This window comes from Melospiza georgiana, chromosome 8 (assembly GCF_028018845.1).
Source record: "Melospiza georgiana isolate bMelGeo1 chromosome 8, bMelGeo1.pri, whole genome shotgun sequence".
NCBI lineage: Eukaryota > Metazoa > Chordata > Aves > Passeriformes > Passerellidae > Melospiza > Melospiza georgiana.
Window position 1 is genome coordinate 30,665,766 of NC_080437.1, and position 19,267 is coordinate 30,685,032.

At 39.3% G+C, this 19,267-nt stretch overlaps 1 protein-coding gene across 1 annotated transcript; it reads left to right on the forward strand.

Annotated features, from left to right (window-relative positions):
- Positions 1-984: 984 nt before the first annotated feature.
- On the forward strand, positions 985-19,207 carry ENO4 (enolase 4). The gene is given in 15 exon segments (XM_058029420.1): positions 985-1,119; positions 2,385-2,513; positions 3,708-3,898; positions 4,717-4,868; positions 6,493-6,656; positions 6,857-6,988; positions 8,374-8,439; positions 9,275-9,322; positions 11,129-11,296; positions 12,518-12,643; positions 14,836-15,031; positions 15,999-16,066; positions 16,594-16,711; positions 18,555-18,642; positions 18,644-19,207. Coding segments are annotated over 15 exon segments (1,845 nt in total). The 3' UTR covers positions 18,708-19,207.
- The last annotated feature ends 60 nt before the right edge of the window (positions 19,208-19,267 follow it).

The window sequence follows — 19,267 nt, forward strand, 5'->3', positions numbered from 1 at the left end:
ATTAAACTGGAGCTTTCTGGGGCAAGCCTGTGCATGTGACAAATATCTGGCATTATGTCACTACTGCCACCCAGGCCTCTGACTGCACAAGCCTCTCCTGAGACAGTTGTGTGCCCAAAGGACCAGCCACCCACCACACCAACTCCTCCTGAAGTAAGAAAATCTAATGAGGCATTTTGCTACCCACTCTCCTCAAGGAACAGGTAGTGTCAGTTTAGAAACTTTTTCAGAGGAAACAGCTTTTTAAAAAAAAAAGAGGATTTAAATCTCTGGAGAGGTACCATAGTGTTTCTAAGGGATGTGAAAGGAAAAGAAAATGATTCCTTGGGGATTTTTCTTCATTATCACCCCACCTGGAAAAGTGAGCACACAATGGGCAAAGGTCCACACATATTGATTTTAGAGCTGGGGAAGTGTGCAGCTAACAGCTTTTAAGTATCTCCATTTTCAGTTACTTCAACAAAATTACCAGTGAACAGTGTAAGAAAGTGAAAGTTTTTGTAGGAAATTGCGGGCTAAAAATGATCATTTAGGTCGCGAAATGTTTCCTTTCATTGAAAATGAAGGGCTTTCAAACGTAGGAGTTACTGCGGGCGTATTGCAGCATCGTCTCCACCAAACATTTCCCAAACCACAGCCTGTCCCTCTCTCAGAACCATAATATTACAGAGTTTTGCTGCTCGGAAGCTTTTAAAACCGAGGAGCGCTTGGTCGAGGCGTCCCGACTCCGGAGGCGGTGACCGGGCTCTGAGGGAAGTGCGAGCACCACGCGGCTCTGAGGAACCAAACCCACACCGAACCAGCTCTGCCCCAACCCTGGGTGCTCCCCGAGAGAGCAGAGCCTCGGGAGCAGAGCCTCAGGAACTTTGTGGAGCCGGGCACAGCGCCCTGAGGTGCCGCTGTCCTGCCCTGGGGCAGGCGGCGAGCGGGGGAAGGGGCGGGCGCTCCCTGGCTCCGTTGCCCGGCAGCGGCCGCGGTGCCGCGATGGAGGCGGACGAGCGGCGGCGGCTGCGGCAGGAGGCGGCCGAGTATTACCGAGGGCTCCGGGTGCCGGAGCGGATGGAGGAAGTGCTGAACGCCCTGTTCCCGCTGCCCCCCCAGGATCTCTACGGGGAGCTGGTAGCGCGGGGCGGGGAAGCAGCAGGGCGGGAGCGGGGCGGCCTCTCGGAGGGGCCGTGTGGGTGCCCGCCGTGCCCGTGCCTTTGCCGTGCCCGTGCCTTTGCGGTGCCCGTGCCTTTGGCGTGCCCGTCCCTTTGCGGTGCCCGTCCCTTTGCGGTGCCCGTCCCTTTGCGGTGCCCGTGCCTTTGCCGTGCCCGTGCCCCCTCCCGGCCCTTGCCCTCAGCCAGGGCGTGCGGCGAGGAGCTCGGCGTCTCTCTGGTGGCAATTGAGTGGTTTGTGCCCTGGCCCGGGCAAGCATTGCCATGGTTCTGTGTTTGAGGCCCGTGGCAGCTGGGTGCTGTGCATGTCCGCAGCAGCCGGGATTCTTGTCTGGACACAAAAACAAAATAGTCCACAGATGGACTAATGTTTGTCCCTAACAAAGCTGCTGCTCAGCAGGGATGGCTCCCAGGCCAGCGGTGGCAGGAGTCTGGGTGCTGTTCACACTGCATTTGGTGAAGGGCAAATGGGCCCCCATGGAAGGGTCAAGAATCAGACCAATTTTATCTGTTCCCACTTGACAAAATACTGTTGACAATAGTTATAATGAGACTTCAATTAGTGGCGATACTGAAATCACCAATACTAGAATAGTGAGCAGCTCTTGAAAAAGTTTTCTAGGATGGTCTTTGATGGGAGAGTGGCTGTGGGATGGAAATATTTCATTCCATCTTACACTGGTTCCCATCTCCAAGTGTTTTGACATCATCAGTGGAAGGGACTGGAACTGGTAACATCTTTCCTTGCTTTGCTTGGAAGTTGGCATGTTCCTCTTCTTCGTAGCCCTACTTCATACTTTTCCCACTTGATAACCCATGGTTTGGTGCCTCTCCAATACTGGATTAAATAATGAACTAAACTAGTAAGGAAGTATGTAGTAAATATTACAGGTAAAAATGCAATCCTTTTTCTAAACCAACATTAGTGTTTATTAACTACGAACTCACACTCGGATGTACTGAGTTATGATATTTCATCAGGCCCAATAAAGACCATGTTGGAAGAAGAATGAGGACTCTGCCTATCAGAAGTCATGGTTTTCACTTTCTCACAGGGCTCAAAGCTTGCTGGAACATATAAATCATGGAATAATAGAATATGCTGGGTTGGAAGAGACCTGCAATGGATTTGTTTAGTAGTGGATTTGATTCTAAGGTATTTCATGGAATAAAAGCCTCTTTGCTTGGAAATAGACTTTTAATTGAGTTCTTTCTCTTTCATTTAAGGCTAACTACTTTTCTAAATTTTCAAAAGCTCCAGTAATATGCAAATTAGTTGGAAGAAAAGTTATTGATGGAGTTGGTGAGCCAACGTTAGAAGTGGAAATATATTGTACAGTTAAGAACTATGAGAAGGTATGAGCTGTTTCTTCTTGTTTTATTTATTTTACTAGGACAGTATCTGAGAAAGTTACTATTCTTCTCACATCCCAATGTATGTTTTATTTTCCATCTTTATGACAAGACATAAATCCCAGTTGAGTGTTGTAACTTGGAGAAAAAGGTGTAATGAAAAGTTAGACAGTGGCAGCAGCTATGAAAGCTTTATTTTTCAGGAATTAGACAATATTTTGTGAGTGGGACCCGATAGTGTATCTCTGTATATTAATTTTTTTTCTATCTTAATGATCATGTAGGTTTTCCTTTCACATCTACTAACCTTATACATTCACTTTCATTTCACCTTTTCCTTTAATTTTCAGATCTTTATATTTCTCTTTGTGTGACACTTTCAGAAAAATACAGTACAGCTGCAAAACAGTATGGATAGAGGCTCTTCTTTTACATGGAGCTAATAGGTTGATGTGGGTGACAGTAAAGTCAAACATACCCATTTAGCACCTGCAGTGCAGAATTGATGGCTCATCTCTTCCCCAACCTGAAATATTCAAACTATATCTTTGCAGCTCTAGCTATTGTGGAGTAATTATTTCTACTTTCCCTCAGCTGAACTCTGGTTCACTTAATTCTTGAATTACATGTAACCTCATAGATATTCACAGGATATAAAGTTAATACTGTTAATGCAGGCAACTGTGGGAAATTTGTAAATTATGTCTTCCTTTAAGTGAATTTTCTTAATATCATTTGTTGTTCATCAGAACAGAAAGATAGGTTTGAATTATCTAAGTAGGACAAAAGTAATTGATCATGAGGGATGGCATTAATGCTGATGAATCATGGTACAACAGGCTACCAACAAATGCAATAAAAGGTGTCCTAATGACTGTGTGGTCCTTAAAATAACTTCATTCTATTCTGATAGCATAGGGCAGATCTGTCAAGAGGGGTTTTGCCTATGTAGTTATAATTTTAGGTCAAAAAGCTTGAGTAATGTCTGCAATTACCAAAGTCTAAAAAGAAGGTGCTGGATGAGAAAAGACAAGTGGAGCAAATAGATTTGGAGATATGTACTTGTAGAGTTGGGAAGGAGGTACCTCTTAGCATTTCAAAGGACATTTCCAAGATAGAAATTAAATAGTGTTTTAACCCTTTTACATTGTTTTGGTGGGTTTGTTTTTTTGTTTTGTTTTTTTTTTTTTTTTCCAGAGGATTTGTTCCAGTGTAATGGCTACTCATTCTCAAATACCAGAAAATGCTTTACCTGAAACAATTGAAGCTGATGAGAGAGAAAGAAATGAGTCTGTTTATACTGCTGTGGAATGGGTCTGTGACTCACTGAACACAATGTTAAGGGACTTGGACCCTACTGACCAGTGTCAAGCTGATAAGATCCTTGGGTAGGTCTTGCATATTATGAAAATTATTGCATTTGAATATTTGAAATATTCACCATTAATTTATAGTGCAGTGAAAGACATGTAGAATATTCAATGTTTTCTACTTTTTAAAAAATATTTTTGGGATATAAGGTCTGTCTCAGACCCATTTCACTACATTATTGCCTGATTTTCATAATTATTATATAAAAAGCATGCTGGTTTGGGTTGCAAGACTGAACACAGGCTGTAGCAAGCAGACCTAATTGCCTTCCATGTGCATTTGGGAAAACCTTGATATAGGGAATAAGGACTCAGTTGGAAAATGAGTCAAAATAAGATTTTAATGCATTGTTTACACTACTTTATGAATCTCACATACTCAGTTTGCCTGAATTGGCTTTCTGTGACCCTTGGGTGAAGATTTCACTTCATGCATGTAATTGAAATTCATTTCACCTCACTGTCTTAACCTAGGCCAGGCTGATGGATGTCATGAAGTCATGACAGGATCTGTTCCTACCCATGCAAAGGAAATAAATCCTTCATGCTCACTCTGCTCAGAGCTGACTTTCAAACCACAGTGATTTACAAAGCTTGTCCTATGGTTTGCAATCCTTGTGGTCCTTTTTTGTTTAATCGGTGCTGCAGATGACTACCAAAAAAGAATGATATAATAAATTTATGGACTTCTCCAGCTTCCCACAAGGAATCTATGGCAGTAGCTCAAATACAAGCACTTTTCCTCCTAGCATGTTCTTTACCCTGCATCACATCTGTCTACATGTCACATGTCTAACAAAATTTTGACCCAGTAATTTTTATGCATCCTCCCTCAGGGAGTATTTTGAAGAGAAGGTAGAAGAAAGAAAGGAAATTGAAAGGCAAGAAAAAGAAATGAGAGAGGAAGAAGAATCAGGAAAAGTCACTACTTCCCCTGCTTCAGGCCATTCAGGCGCGACGCCTAAGCAGAAAAAGGGACGAAAATCAGGTTGTACTTTATTTAATTTTAATATTTTCTGCAATACAGATATTGAAAAAGGTCCTAAAAGACACCCTGTCTCATGTTCAGAGGGTTTGGTTACTCTCCTGACCTTTTTGATCACAGCAGTTTCTGCAGCAAAATGAGGGAGGGGAAGATACAGTTTCCTCATCATTCACATGCATTGGTTGAACAGTTTCTGCCTTTGTTTTACTGTTGGTTTAGACAGGAGGTTATTATTCTTCAGAGTGAGGAATAAGAATGGAGGAGGATGCAAATGAAGAATGAAAATGATAAGAAAAGAAAAGGAAATCACAGAACTGAGTAGTAAAAAGGAAATAGAATTAAGATAGAAGCTGAAAACAATTGAAAGAGGAAGGAAAGTTTCCTTCTAACACTGAGAAAAGGAGGAAATACAGAGAAAAGCAAAAGAGAAAGAAAAGGGTGAGACAGGAATGAAGGGTAGTATAGAGTAAAAGGAAGTAAGCAAACATCCTACTGGAAGAAAAAGGAAAAAATTATGTGAGACTAGAAAAACAAGGTAAAAGTACACAGCCAAAATGAAACAACCCAAAGAAAAAAACCACCACATGTTATCTCCATCTATACATTAAACTCAGACAAAAAAGGGTTGTTGTCATTTGTTGGAAGGGCAGAAAAATTTGGCAAATTATTATTTCTTATCAGTTTACTTGCAAGTATCATATACTGTCAGTAAAAAACCTCCTACTTCGTATGGGGAGGTATTTTACACTTCATATTGGATGTGTGCACAGTAAGTTCACCTTTCACCTGAGATTTAACTTCTGCAGTTGTCAGGTCCATCCAGATATCATCATGGTGTATTTGATATTTGAGTCAAGCTCCTGCTGATACATCTGTTATGTGTTTTCACTAATTGTGGCATTGACTGTAATATTATTGTCAGACTCAGTGCATGACTATTTGGAGCCAATATCAAACATTCCCAGTGATTTTTGGGAATCATCACTTATTGCAGCTTCAGAAGGTGCTCCCTCTAAGTGTTCATGTAAGCAGTGTAGGCAATCAATATGGTAGTGGAAACTGCTTGGTTTAAAGCATTTTGGACAAAGTTATAGTATCTGAAAGGGAAATAAATTCTTCTGAAAATTTAGTGTGTAATATTTAAAAGACCTATTTTCTCTTTGGGAATTCCAATTGTAATAGGCCTGAATTTTTTCTCACAGTCATTACTAGATGAAATCAGGTACTCCCAATCAGGTTATAATGTAATCTGAAATTTTAATGCAAAATCTGAGCATTTAAGGAACACAATAAAGAAGATTGAAAACAATACTTTTGAAAGGAACCTGAAAAACGATATAATGTTATTAGATTCAAACACAGATAAATAAAAATACATATTTCAGTGGCTGAAAGATCTCCAAAAGAAACAGACTTGAAATGCATTAGAAACCAGAGTGAGGACAGGTACTCTTCTTATTTGTAAGGTCATTCCATATAAAACAGCTGACAAAATTAAGTTTTTAAAAAATAAATTATTGTTCTTTAGCGCACTGAGTACACAGTGAATATTTACTCACATAACTCTGATCCACAAGCATATATGTAGCACCAAGAAAATGTTTAGCTACTCTTGTCTGTGTTGCAGGAAAGAAGGTGTCAGAAGACACTCCCATCCCACCTGCAGAGCCTGCTGAGCCAGTGCTGTGTGGCAGCTTGGCCATTGGGGGAACATCACTTGCCATAGCCAGGGCTGGGGCCACCATCAGCCGTGTCCCATTGTACTTGTACACTGCACTGCTGAAACACAAGGTACATGGGGCTCTGGTCATCTGCTTTATTTCATCCCAGTTATCATAATTATTGCAGTTGTGACAGTGTTATTAAATCTGCCTCAGAGAATATGCCCTTAACGCCATTGCCCGTGTTTGAATCCTGTACCATAACTCAAATGTGTAAGAAATTATTCTGATTTTTACATTTTTATTTTCACCTGGCACTCCCAATTACAGGAGACACCTAAAGAAATTACTTTACCACTCCCAATGGTTACTGTGTTGTACTGTGAAAAAAATTCACCTACAAAACTGAAGTTAGTCAAAGAAGTTATGCTTATACCACCAGTTGAGTTATTACTCCATCAGGTACTGTTTCCTTTTTTTAAAAGTGTATTCTATAGACATCATACTAACTACATATGTACATAAATATATAGGTCTTTTCAATATAGTCCTTACAAATGATAATTTTCATTTTTTCTTAGCTTAGAAGGCCAAAGTTTTAACAGATGTTAGTGCAGAATTCTAACACTAATAATATTAAATTAAGTAAAAAGATGATTTAAAAGAAGAACCATTAAGATTTAAGTTAAAAATGGATGCTTGTATAGAGGAGAAAATCAGTGCATTGAAGAAGATGTCAAGGAATTGTGTTACACAATAATAGATTTTGCATTAGTGGATTATAAATATTACCAGTTGTTTGATATAGCATACAAAACAACAAAACCCATAACAAATTCACAGGAAAGCAGGAAATATTTGGGAATAAGTTGCTTTAAAACGAAATTGTGACACTAGAAGGGAATACAAAGAGCAAGAAGGATGGGTGAGACAGATGGGATCAGCCCTCTCTCTTTTTGTTTAGCCATGTGTTGCATTAAGCAATGTATCTGCACAAGATGCCTCCATTAGGGCTGTGATTTCTACTTTGTGTGCTGCTGACCTGAACAAATAGCTGAGCTCGATTCTCTTTCTTTTTGCCTTTCCTTTGACTTTTCTGGATTGTCCCCAGAGCTGATAACAAGGTCCCTGATTGTGCCCCATTCAAAGGCAGGATGGCTCCCAGTGCCCGTGGCAGAGCAGGAAGGTGTTTGCTGCACTGCACAGCTCCAAGCTGTTTGCCCTGTGTTGGTGCCAGCTGTGACTGACTTCTGCCCCCTTCAGTATTCCTGTGCTGGCACTGTTTGAGAAAATCTGAAATGTCCTTTACAAAGTTCACACTCAGCATTTACTAGCTCAGCTGAAAAGGAAAAAGAGCCTTACGTTAAAAACAATGAATTAACTTAATTGGAGTGTTTAAAGTCCAGACAGTGATATTTTTTTTCCTGCTCCTTGGGAGTATTCTGAAGGTAAATGCACTCAGTTCTTGTCAGATTTTAGGAAGTCTCAGGCAGAGTCACAACTGGGAGCAGGGATTATCACCTTCCCACTTCTCAGATAGAAATGCACACCCAGATGTTTTTTACTTGTTAGATATCTGAAGGGCTGCTTCTGGGGAGGAGAGTGCTTTCCTTGACATCCCATAATCAAATATTCCTGCTCATTCCACTGCTACTAACCCTTTATCGTTGGACATGGCTGCGTTTTGTGGATGGAGAGATTGTGATAAGGAGTCTGTAATGGTCTGACCTTTTTTGAAGACTTTGTATTAAAATTTTCATTTAGAATGAGTATTGTCTCTTCTGATTTAAGCTGCTAAAATGAATTAATATAACTTTCTTTTGAAGATTACTGTTGTTTCATTTCAGGGCATAGAAATAGTTCTGGAAATTCAGAAAGAAATTACAAGAAAGATAGAGTCTCCAGGCAAAACGGTACAATATAAAATGTGTTCTTACAGTGAGATGTACTTCATTTGATCTTTTACTACCCTTGTCCTTTCAAACATCCTCATGGAACACTTAGCCTGTTACAGACCTGTGACACAGAACAGAGGATGTTTTTCTCTCACAGATGAATAAAACACTGCCCATTTGATGATACTCAATTAAAATTTAGAACAAATCATTGTTCTAAGCATAAGGCTTTCTCTTTATCTGAAGAAATATACTGGGAGTGAGTGGTGTCAGAGGGCATATACAATATATATTCTGATCTTGCTACACCTCTCACACAGAACATATTTTATTCCAGGTACTACTACTGTAGCAGCAAATCAGACTCAGTGTGTGCATGTGCTTTTTGGAAAGCAATGTTGTGTTTCTCCAAGTACAGAGTCTAGATTCTCATTTTTGATGGACTGGGTGAGAAAGTCTTGAAAAACAAATGATGGTTGGACAGATGTCCACCTAGAAATAAATATTTTAAATTAGTAACCACTGCAAAATAAAACTATTAAACTATTGAATAAAGCTATTTCCTAACTGAAATATTTGGTCTCTTTTGACCAAAATTCAGTCAATTCCTTTCCTTTCCTTTCCTTTCCTTTCCTTTCCTTTCCTTTCCTTTCCTTTCCTTTCCTTTCCTTTCCTTTCCTTTCCTTTCCTTTCCTTTCCTTTCCTTTCCTTTCCTTTCCTTTCCTTTCCTTTCCTTTCCTTTCCTTTCCTTTCCTTTCCTTTCCTTTCCTTTCCTTTCCTTTCCTTTCCTTTCCTTTCCTTTTTCTTTGTATTTTTCCATGGAATTGATTTTATCTTCTTTCACTCCCAACAGCCTGCTTCACGAGCAGAGAGCAGGAGAGGAAGAGGGCACAAAGCTCAGGTAAGAAAAGAGATTTTATCTCTAAGCCTTCAACAAGGTATTAACAGCAGCAGGGAATTTAAAATGTTCTTTAGAAAGGAAGCATTAATCTACATCACCATTTTGGAAAGGTCAAGGCAAGACTTAAATATTCCAAATGCTCATATTTTACATAAAAATTTAAATTCTTCTGACTATACCTTCCCTTCGGGGGCAGTAGAGGAAATAGGGAGAAACTTCTGGAATCTGATAATTTTTCTCAGATAGAAATCCTGGTAATTTATCCAGATGAGCATTTTGCAGGCCTGTGGCACCAGCAGAGAACTTTTGATTGTGTAGACCATAAAGCTGTTACCTGTAAGATTTGTGGATTGTGCTGTTTCCCAACCCTCTCCTTATCCTGTTGCATTCAGTGCCCAGTCCAGTCTGAGGTTATAGGTAATGGCAGATACAAACCAGTAGCAAAAGGGCAGCACTCACAATAGTCCACAGGACATTATTTTATATGGCTCAAATGATCTTTTTTGTCCCTTCAAAACTGGTAGTTTGTTGATGAGTTTTCCAAACAGTGGGATGGAAATGCCATGCAGGTTTTGCTCTTCATTCTGAGATGATTCAATTATTATCAGGTGAGAGGCATTACTGTTGTGAATTTAAAAAGGAAGGATCAACAAAAGCTTTCCTATTTTATTGTTGCTAAAACAACAAAAAAACTCCTCATCGTGAAGTGCTGGCCAGTGTTTTCCTGGAGGGTAGTTTCCATATCAGTACCACAATATGTACAGCAATCATAAAGTAGAATATTTCTGTAAGATATACACAAGGAAACAATGCATTAGATTCTCTGAAAAAAATTCCATTCATTTCAGTAGGAGAAAACTAAAGGGCACAGTAGTGAAACTGAATTTAAAGCTGATAAAGGCACCATGTTAGTTTGAACTTTTTTGTGAGGGGAAAAAAGGAGAAATTACAAACTAGGCAGTGAAGAAGAACTTGTTTAGGTTAAGGGAGTGAAAACTAGACAGAGAAAAATGTTTTTATACAGATAAACAATGCTTTTAATAGAATGTAACAAGGCACAGCATATGGGCATCTTGAAAACCACATGAAACTGCAGATTTAACCTCCATCTGAAGTGCAGAAAAACTGAGGCATCTTTTGCTGTCTATTGCTGCATCTTTATAATCTAAAATTCCCCAGACTTTAAAGTTAAAAATCAATGTTTGGAAAACTACAGAAAAGCTGACAACAGAGGGAAATGCATGAAATATTTGCTCAATACTTGCAAATGTGGCTGATGTGCAGCAATACTGTCCCTGAAGCAGACAAATGTGTGCAGCTGGGCTGGAGGTATTTCCCTTCTATGAAATTTGTTCCTTCTAGAACTCTTGGGAGATTCTTGAGGTTTCTTGAGCACTCTCCAGAGTCAATATCAATGTTGTAGTTGAGGATTAATGAGTAAAAGCTATTTAAAAGTGGACGATATGTTTTTTTTTGGAAAAGAGTTGGTCCACAGCACCAGAGCATTTATGGCAACCCAGTGGTTGTTAAGAGTGCCTTTAATATAATTTTTTAAACCAGTGCTAGCCATGCAATACTGAGATCTGCATGAGTAGAAATATTTCAAGGACTGTTGCCCTCTACTCATTAGCACTTGATAATCCCTCTTTCCTAGAGAATTGTCCTTAAAGCCACTGAGGAGATTTGTGAGAACAAATCTATAATTTGATGACTAAATGCAGACTGAAATGACCATGAAAAAAAGCCCATAAATATGTATAATGACTATGTGTGTAAATAAAATGATTATTTTTGTTCTGCTTTCAGCCAGGATCCTTAAAAAGATTTTCACACTTAGGCTGCCTGATAACAGGATATGATAGTCTGGAACAACTGCTACTCCAACTGCAAGCAGCTTGCAACAGTTTAGGTCTGGAGCTGGGAACAGACCTGTACTTAGCAATAAATTGTGCTGCTCATGAATTAATGGATTATGTAAGTTATTTTTCAATTTCAATTTTCTTGGGTTTTAAAATAAATGTAGCTTTGTTAACATTATTATTATTATTATTATTGTGTTGCAGACTCACCTACAAGTGCTTAACTCCCTTTTTTAAAGCTAGTAATCAAGCAAACAGAAAGAATTATCTCTGCAACTATAAATTCTGGCTGAATCTGCTTGTTTTTCCATTATATTAAGCTACATCTCTTGTTTGCTTCAAACTGTCCTAACATTTGCTTGTATTTTTACTATGGTGCGTTTATACACACATTAGTGCCCATCTTATCAACATTTATGTTTTAATATCAGTTTTTTATGTTTTTATTTGACAAAATCTGTTTATCTCCTGATAAAGTCTTACAGTTCTTGCCCCTTATTCCAAGATCAATCAGATTTTTTTCCAAGCAGAAAAAGAAACTTCCAATTCCATTTAGTACCTTATAAGCTTTTGTGTGTTGGGGTGTTCTGTAGTGCCAAAGCTTCCATTACCAATATCTTTTGTGAAAGCAGAAGATATCACCTGGCTGTTATATTTGTATCCTCTACCAGAATGTGCAAAATCTTAACCATTGAATTACCAGTAATTCTGTAACTTTCTGCTATTGAACTGTCAAAGCCACTAGAGCAGTGGATATCCTGGCACAGTTTTACAGGCTGCCCTTAAAATTCCTCCCAGGCTGCAGTTTGTGCTTCCCAGAATGATGAGACTGGTTTTAAATTAGTCTTTTTTTTTTTTTTTGAAAGGGGAAAGAAGCAGGGAAAGGCACTATCTTGGTTTTGGGCACTGAGAGTGCACTCCTTGCCCCAGCAATATTTTCTTCCTCAAAATGAGGAGAAAAAAAATCACTTTTTTTTTTCTTTTTTAAGAGAAAAATGAGATTTTTTTCCACACGAGATTCAATAAAAACGTCAGATATTGCCAGGTTCATACTGCAATTGTGTCAGACTGGCAGTGTTGCCTAGAAAATGCTGAAACAGATCCCTCTTCCTTTGGCATTGTTCAGAGCCTTTGGCATGGGCCCGCTGGAGCCCACGGTGTCACTTGAGGCAGAGCTTTGTGTGACAATGTGCTGGCAGCTCAGGCACAGGGTGAGGCAGAGGAGTGAATGCCTCCTGGTGAAGCACACACAGCCCCTGCCTCCACAGAGATGGGGGCACTCTGCTGTTCAGGGTCCCAACTCCTCATCTTTCATGCTCTTTACTTTGCTCTCTAGGATAGAGGGAAATACGAAATACTCACTGGAACATTCAAAAGCCCTGACGAAATGGTTGCCATGTATGTGGAAATGATTAAGAATTTTCCTTTTATTACTGCATTAATAGATCCCATAAGAAAAGAGGTAAGATACCATAGTGCAGCCCTTTAAAAACTGGTGGTTCTGTTCAATGCATATCACTAACCTTTTCTCATTTTTACAAAACATGTAAAATACAAAGCTTCTGATTTTCAAGTTTTTAAGCACAAAAATATTCCTGGAAAATGCATCTAACAATTTATTTGAATATATTTTATTAGCAATATCCAAATTTTTCAATACTTTTTACATAATTTCTGATGGAAAATCCTGACAGAATACAGTCAGTACATATACCTTAAAGAATTACAAGAATTTGCTTTTTAAATCTGATTCTACTTGCTAAACCACTGTTATTTTGATTACATTTTCCTCTTTATGTACACTATTCAAATTATAAGGTGAAATTGTAAAATTCAAGTGTATTACAAAAAATTGATGTGTAATGCAATGTTATATTAAGCTGGAGAAGCAAACATTTGAATCTTATTGTACATTCAGCCAAAAATTCACCAGAATATGTTATTGCTGCAGTTCTTTGTGATGGATATTTATGACCAAAGTCCTGTCACTGGCAGCATTGCTCAGCAGAATTTTTCAGGTGGGAGTAAGACACCTCTGTTATCAAAGTTAGAGGAGTTAATTAATGTGGCCAATCAAGTACAACAATAAAGCACAATAATATTAAGAATGTTATCAAGCTGTAGATGGATAAAAGAGATTGTGTAACTTAAAATATTCACATTTATACATGAGGTTAAATTTCCATGTGTTAAAAAAAGAATAAAAACTTAATTGCTGCAGAACCTACAATTGTAGACTGAGATTCTGCAGTTGCCCAGCTTAATACAAAATTTGCTGTTGGTGTCAAATTTCACTTTATCGTCTTAAAAATAAATATAGGGAGTTCATTTTCATGAACAAAACACAAAGACTGTGATTGAAGGGAGAAGCAAAGTGATGTTGACTCTGTGAATCTGTTCAGTGCCTGAATCAATAATTCTAAAACTGATTAACTGCAAAATACATCTGATTTTGTCCTCAACTGGAACTTTAAAAGTTCATTTTTTGAATAACTGTGTTTGGTATTACCTCACTCTGGTTAGCCTTGCCTCCCTGTGTTGTTTCAGTCTGACTCTCTGAATTATCACATTCCAAAACACCACGTCACTCCCCACTCCTGCCAGGGCTGCAAACTTCCTTGAGAATTCTTAGGAAGGAAAATCTGTGCAAGATGAGAATCAGCAGGAGAATTACAGCACAAAGTGAAGGGCAGTTGGGAACAGAGTCCAGAGTTAAGGGAAATGCCTCTGCTCCTCCTCCTCCTCCTCCTCCTCCCAAATCTCCAAGGTTTACCCATGCCACATCTTTGCCCCTGATAATCAGATCCTTCAGGATTAGCTCTGGTACCAATTCAATAATTCATTGCCAGACCACTTTGGTGTTAAAATTTAAAACATTTGTTCAGGTGTCAAAAACTTCATTTTCTCTTATGCACAGGCTTGAAATCCATGCAGGAATGGCATCTGCTGTTGATTGCAAGTACATAAGTACAAAAAACTGATCCACAGACCAAGAATGGCAGAATTATGAAATAGAGATGTTTCTAATGTGAGAACTTTGCATTCTGTGCATACAAAGCAAGCATATTAATTCGTAAATTTCTTCTTTCAAATTCTTTGCATATCCTTGTCCTTTATTTGGCATGTGGACAATGCATTAAAATAAAGAAACAAAGACCCTGAAAAATGGAGCTTTGCTAGAAAAGAGAGCATTGTATTCCTCTGTTCCCTATGGGTCCTGCCATTGAGTCTATGTCTCCTGTCCATTATTTTACGTTCAAACAACTGTGACACTTGAAATATAACACAAAAATGAGTCATTTGAATAAAACAATAAAAAATTATTTTATGTTCCATCAAAATGAAATACATTTCAGTAGGGAAATCAAAATAGCAGACCCCTACATTTAATTTAAATATTTTAGCTATATTTTCTGCATATAGTGTTGATTAATTTCAGATTAAAATTTATGTTTTCTAGCAAAATCTTAAAACTCAAGGAAAATCCAAGTGGTATGTTTTTCTTAGGCAGAAGATTTAAAATACAGTATAAAATGTAGTATGTTTATATGAAGGGCATATTTAGGATTAAACCCAGATTATTATTTGATTTTTAGAGTTTCCATTCAGTTTAGTTTTTTAAACTGTAGTTGTTTGCTCAATTTGTTTGTGCAGGACAGGGAACAGTGGAGTAGCATCTGTCGTGCCCTTGGTTCCAAATGCTTCCTGATTGCTGAGGATGCTGCCACACAAATTTCCAAACTCAAAACTGACCAAAACATAAACATAGCAATGTGCAGTGGTGTTGTCCTGAAATACATTAACCAGACCACGGTGTCAGACCTCATAGAACTGACTGGAATTCTGGATGGTGAGTAGAGGGGGGAAAGGCTGAAACCAAACCCTGCAAGCCACACCTGTAAATATTACGTGTTTTTATTTAATTATTCTAATTAATAAATTCTAATTTAGAAGGCACTTGTCAGAACAAACTGAAATTCACGTTTTGATTCAAAAATCGCTGTCAAGGGTCTTAAAACAGCAGTAAAGGCTTCAGCTATTGCCAGTTAATACACTGTGAATGTTTTGAACGTGGGTGCCCTTTGACACTGCAGCTAAGTGTCATGCAGTTAGATATCAGAATTAAAGAAAATAAGAGAGATGTGGTCAATTCATCTAAATTTTGAATAATTTTAGCATTAATAATTTTAAAATTCAGACACGTGAAAACTGTTTAAAATTGCATTTAGGTAGATTATTGACTACATATTATTGAGCCGTTGTGGTAAGTATTAAGAAACTGTGCAGCTTCATATGTAAGATTTCTCTTTGTATCAGATTTCCTTTATTCATTTTTACCTAAGGAATAGATGGACAAATTTAATATAGTTTAGTTTTTTTCTTGTTCCTTAAAAACACCCAGAATTGCTGTATCAAAGTGAGTAAATAGCAACTAAAAGATTCCATTCAGTCAGGATGGTAAAGTCTTTTTTGAATAGAAGAAAAATAATTACTATAGTGAGGAACACATTTAAAATAAATAGCACAGCCTGATCAGACAGATCAGCGAGAGGCAGAGATCAGGACAGGATGTTAAATGTTCTCTTATCCATCTGAAAATAAAACAGAATGTTAATGTAGCAAGGAGCAAATATAGCAATGCAGTTTACATTTTTGTCAGGTGGGGTTTACTCCTGTTTAAGCTTGCATAGCCCAAGGGTAAAAAAAAAAAAAAAAAAAAAAAAAAAAAAAAAAAAGAGAGAGAGAAGTCCAAACAATTTCTGTGTCAAATATATAAAATATACTCTAATGAAGGTGTTCCCTCCTGTTATATACAGGTCAAAGACATATTTCCATATTAGGAAGTCCAGATAGAGAATCTTCAGATGAGAGCCTCGTGGATCTGGTAAGTACTGAAAGCTGTTCAATTGCAGAATTGCAAAAATACTGCTTTTAACATGCACTATTTTTTAAGGAGAAAGCCTTTTTGTGCTTGAGAAAGAAACAACATTTTACAAAATGGGCTTTTTCTAGGGGGTTGGGGTTTTTTTTTTCCCACAGAGAATGGTTATTCTTTTGAGTGTAAAGAGAGCACACAGGAAATTTGCCAAAGCAGGGAGTATATTCAAAAGTGTGTATGATCCATTTGCTTGCATTAGTTTATAAAAAACTGAGTTACTTACAACATTCCAGCGTAGTAACAACACTTTAAGCAAATATCCTTAACACTGCTATATTTAATCTTTTGCACATAAAATTTCCCTTCATATGCCAGCTAAAATTACTGTTTGCATTGGGCAGATCTTTCACGGGGAGGTTTTATTTCCCCGTTTTTCTCTGCGGAGAGAGGAGGGTGTTCAGTTGGGCTCAGGACACGGTGTTTAATTTTTGGGAATGACTTCACTTGGCCGAGTGAGGATTTTCTCGTTGCAGGCTGTGGGCCTGGGTGCCAGGTTCCTCAAGTTGGGAGGTCTGTCCCGCGGAGAAAGGGTGGCCAAATACAACCGGCTGCTGGCTATAGAGGAGGAACTGGCCGGGAATGGAGCGCTGCGTACGAGCTTCTTTCTTACTTTGTTTTCAGCCTGCCATGAATACGGGCACAAAGATTGGAGGGAGAATGATTGAAACTGCGCCCCAGGAGGGAAGCGGAATCAAAAGGCTATAAATAAGGGCTGACAAAAAAAGCCTAGGATAGCACTTGCCACAATGTATATTGTTGTCCTAATGGATTATCTGTTTACTGAATGTTAAAATAGACCCCTTCTTGAGGAGTAGCCTACATTAAGCTTTTTTTCCCCCAGAATTAATTGGTTGGAGTCTTGAAGCCCACGGTGCAAAAAGGAACAAAACAAAAAACCGTGCATATAATGTGTCGAAAAGCTGCCAAAATGGAATTTTAGGCCAAATACCCCACCTCCCTCGAGGCCCGAAACATATATTGCTAACAAAACTTCATTTCACAACCCTCTTTTGTACGTTACATTTCCAGCAAAATGTGTTTGGAAAGCTACAATTGCGTGGGTAAGCCTCAAATAAAACCCAAGAAAACCCCAAGTTGACGATGCACATTCAGCCTTAGCCACTTGTATGCATCTGCCTGCCTGTTTCAGGATCTGCATCTTCTTTTTACACTGTACCAAGGCACTGTTAAATGCTTAGCAGTTCATTAGAGCCACTTCTCAACTTGCTCAGGTATCAATCAAGCCAGAATAAAGACATGCAGTCTAAAGGGGAGGCAGAGAGACAAGGAGAGGAAGAATGGAAGGAAAGGGTTTGCCGGAATTGTATTATGCCTAAGAAAAGGAAACACGAAGCAGAATTAAGTCATTTTACCCTCTTGTTTGTAATAATTTCCAGTGTAATAATTTCCAGTGTAATAATTTCCAGTGTTCTACACATAGGGTAGCAGCACGTGACATGCTATAGAACAAAGTTTTAATTTTTTTTTTAATTGAGAATATGGTGAGTTTTTTCAAAGCTCCCCCTTGCTCATAAATAACCATTGTAAAAAACAGAAACATAGAAATTATTTTTTTTTGCTGATAGTTTCACAGAATGCACTTTTCAAAGACAAGATAGATAATTCTAGAACTATGAATTTTAACTGCATCAGCAGTATTAATATATTGCCTCCTCAAATAGTATAGTCTAAGCAAAGGCTCTCGAGTCTGACAAACATTCAGACCTGTATCTGGTGAAATGAAGCAGCAGCAATCCCCGACACCGTTAATCACTTGGCAGAAATAAGATCCAGCAGCGAAATCAACAGCAGGGCAGGAGTGGAGCAGGTCTGAGCTGCATCCCAAGCTCCTCATTTGCGGGGTGGGAATGCCCAGGAGAGCCCAGGCAGGGCACTGCGGCGGCTGCGAGGGGACTCTGGGTGACACCAGGGGCTGTGAGGAGCCTGCTCGGGGCTCAGAGCATCGAGCCCGGCTCTGCCGTGGCCCGGCCCCTGTCCCGGGGTGCTCAGAGCAGCCGCGGGGCCGCTGGGCCATCCCAGCTCCGGGAGCTGCTCCTGCAGGGACACCGGGCAGGGCTGGGCAAGGATCACAGGGCTGGGAAAAGCAGGAGCTGAACTGCTGCTGGCCGAGCTGCCAGTGATGGGATCAGCACTGGGACAGGGCTGTGTGAGCACTCAGCTGGTGGGAGGGGGAGAACAGACGGCAGCAAGGTGAGGGATCAGTGAGGACAGGAATGCAGTGAATATCCAAGCTCAGGATGCAGTGCACCATGGCCTGGTCCTGTCATCAAACTGTTCTTCCTTTCTAAGGAAGGACCAGACTTCTAAAGGTGTGTCCAGTCTTGTAAGCATCACGTGGCATTTCCAAAAGAACATTACAACAAACCCCATTACAGCAAACATGAGCTGCCTTTTTCTTTTTCTTCTATTTCAGGTAAACCAAAACTTGAATTTGTTGATTTTGCTGAAGAAAAGCCAGCACAACTTCCTGCCCCAAAGAAGGTTTAGTTGCCTCCACAGCTCTCAGCCAGCCCTGCAGATTCACAGCCTGCCTGCTCAGCTCCCAGAGAACAGCACACTAACCTAGGCTGTCAACACTAACTTTGGGACAAATTTCTAAGAAAAAACATTTGCTAAGAAACTTATATATTAACTATTCCTAAATCCATTTATTTTTGAGCAGTTCAGCCAGATATCTCTAAAAGATTTCAAATACTGGCTTCTCTTTTCCCAGGGACCATTGCCTTCAGCTGAAACTAAATTAACTGAGCAGTGACTATAGTCACTGAAAATACCACAAAATTCTGTGCTATGTTTACAAATTGACAAAACAAATACTGCTGTGTTAAGTCCAAAACGAAATGTTTGTTTTGAGAAAATCAGAATCTCCCTCCATACAAAGAGCAAGCTGTTGACAAACAGTAAAAAAACCCCAAACACAAACAGAACACCACATTTTACAAAAAAACAAAGGCCTTGAGTGTTCTGCTGCTCCATCCTCCCCACCCCCTCAGTGCTGCTCTGAGATCCAGCCTGCAAAGAAGATTTTGCTCCACTTGGAGCCCTCAAGACAAGTGCAAACCCCAAATGCTGGGCACAGAGCTGGGACTGGCATCAGTAGGAAGCCTGCTCCAGTTGGCAGCAGTG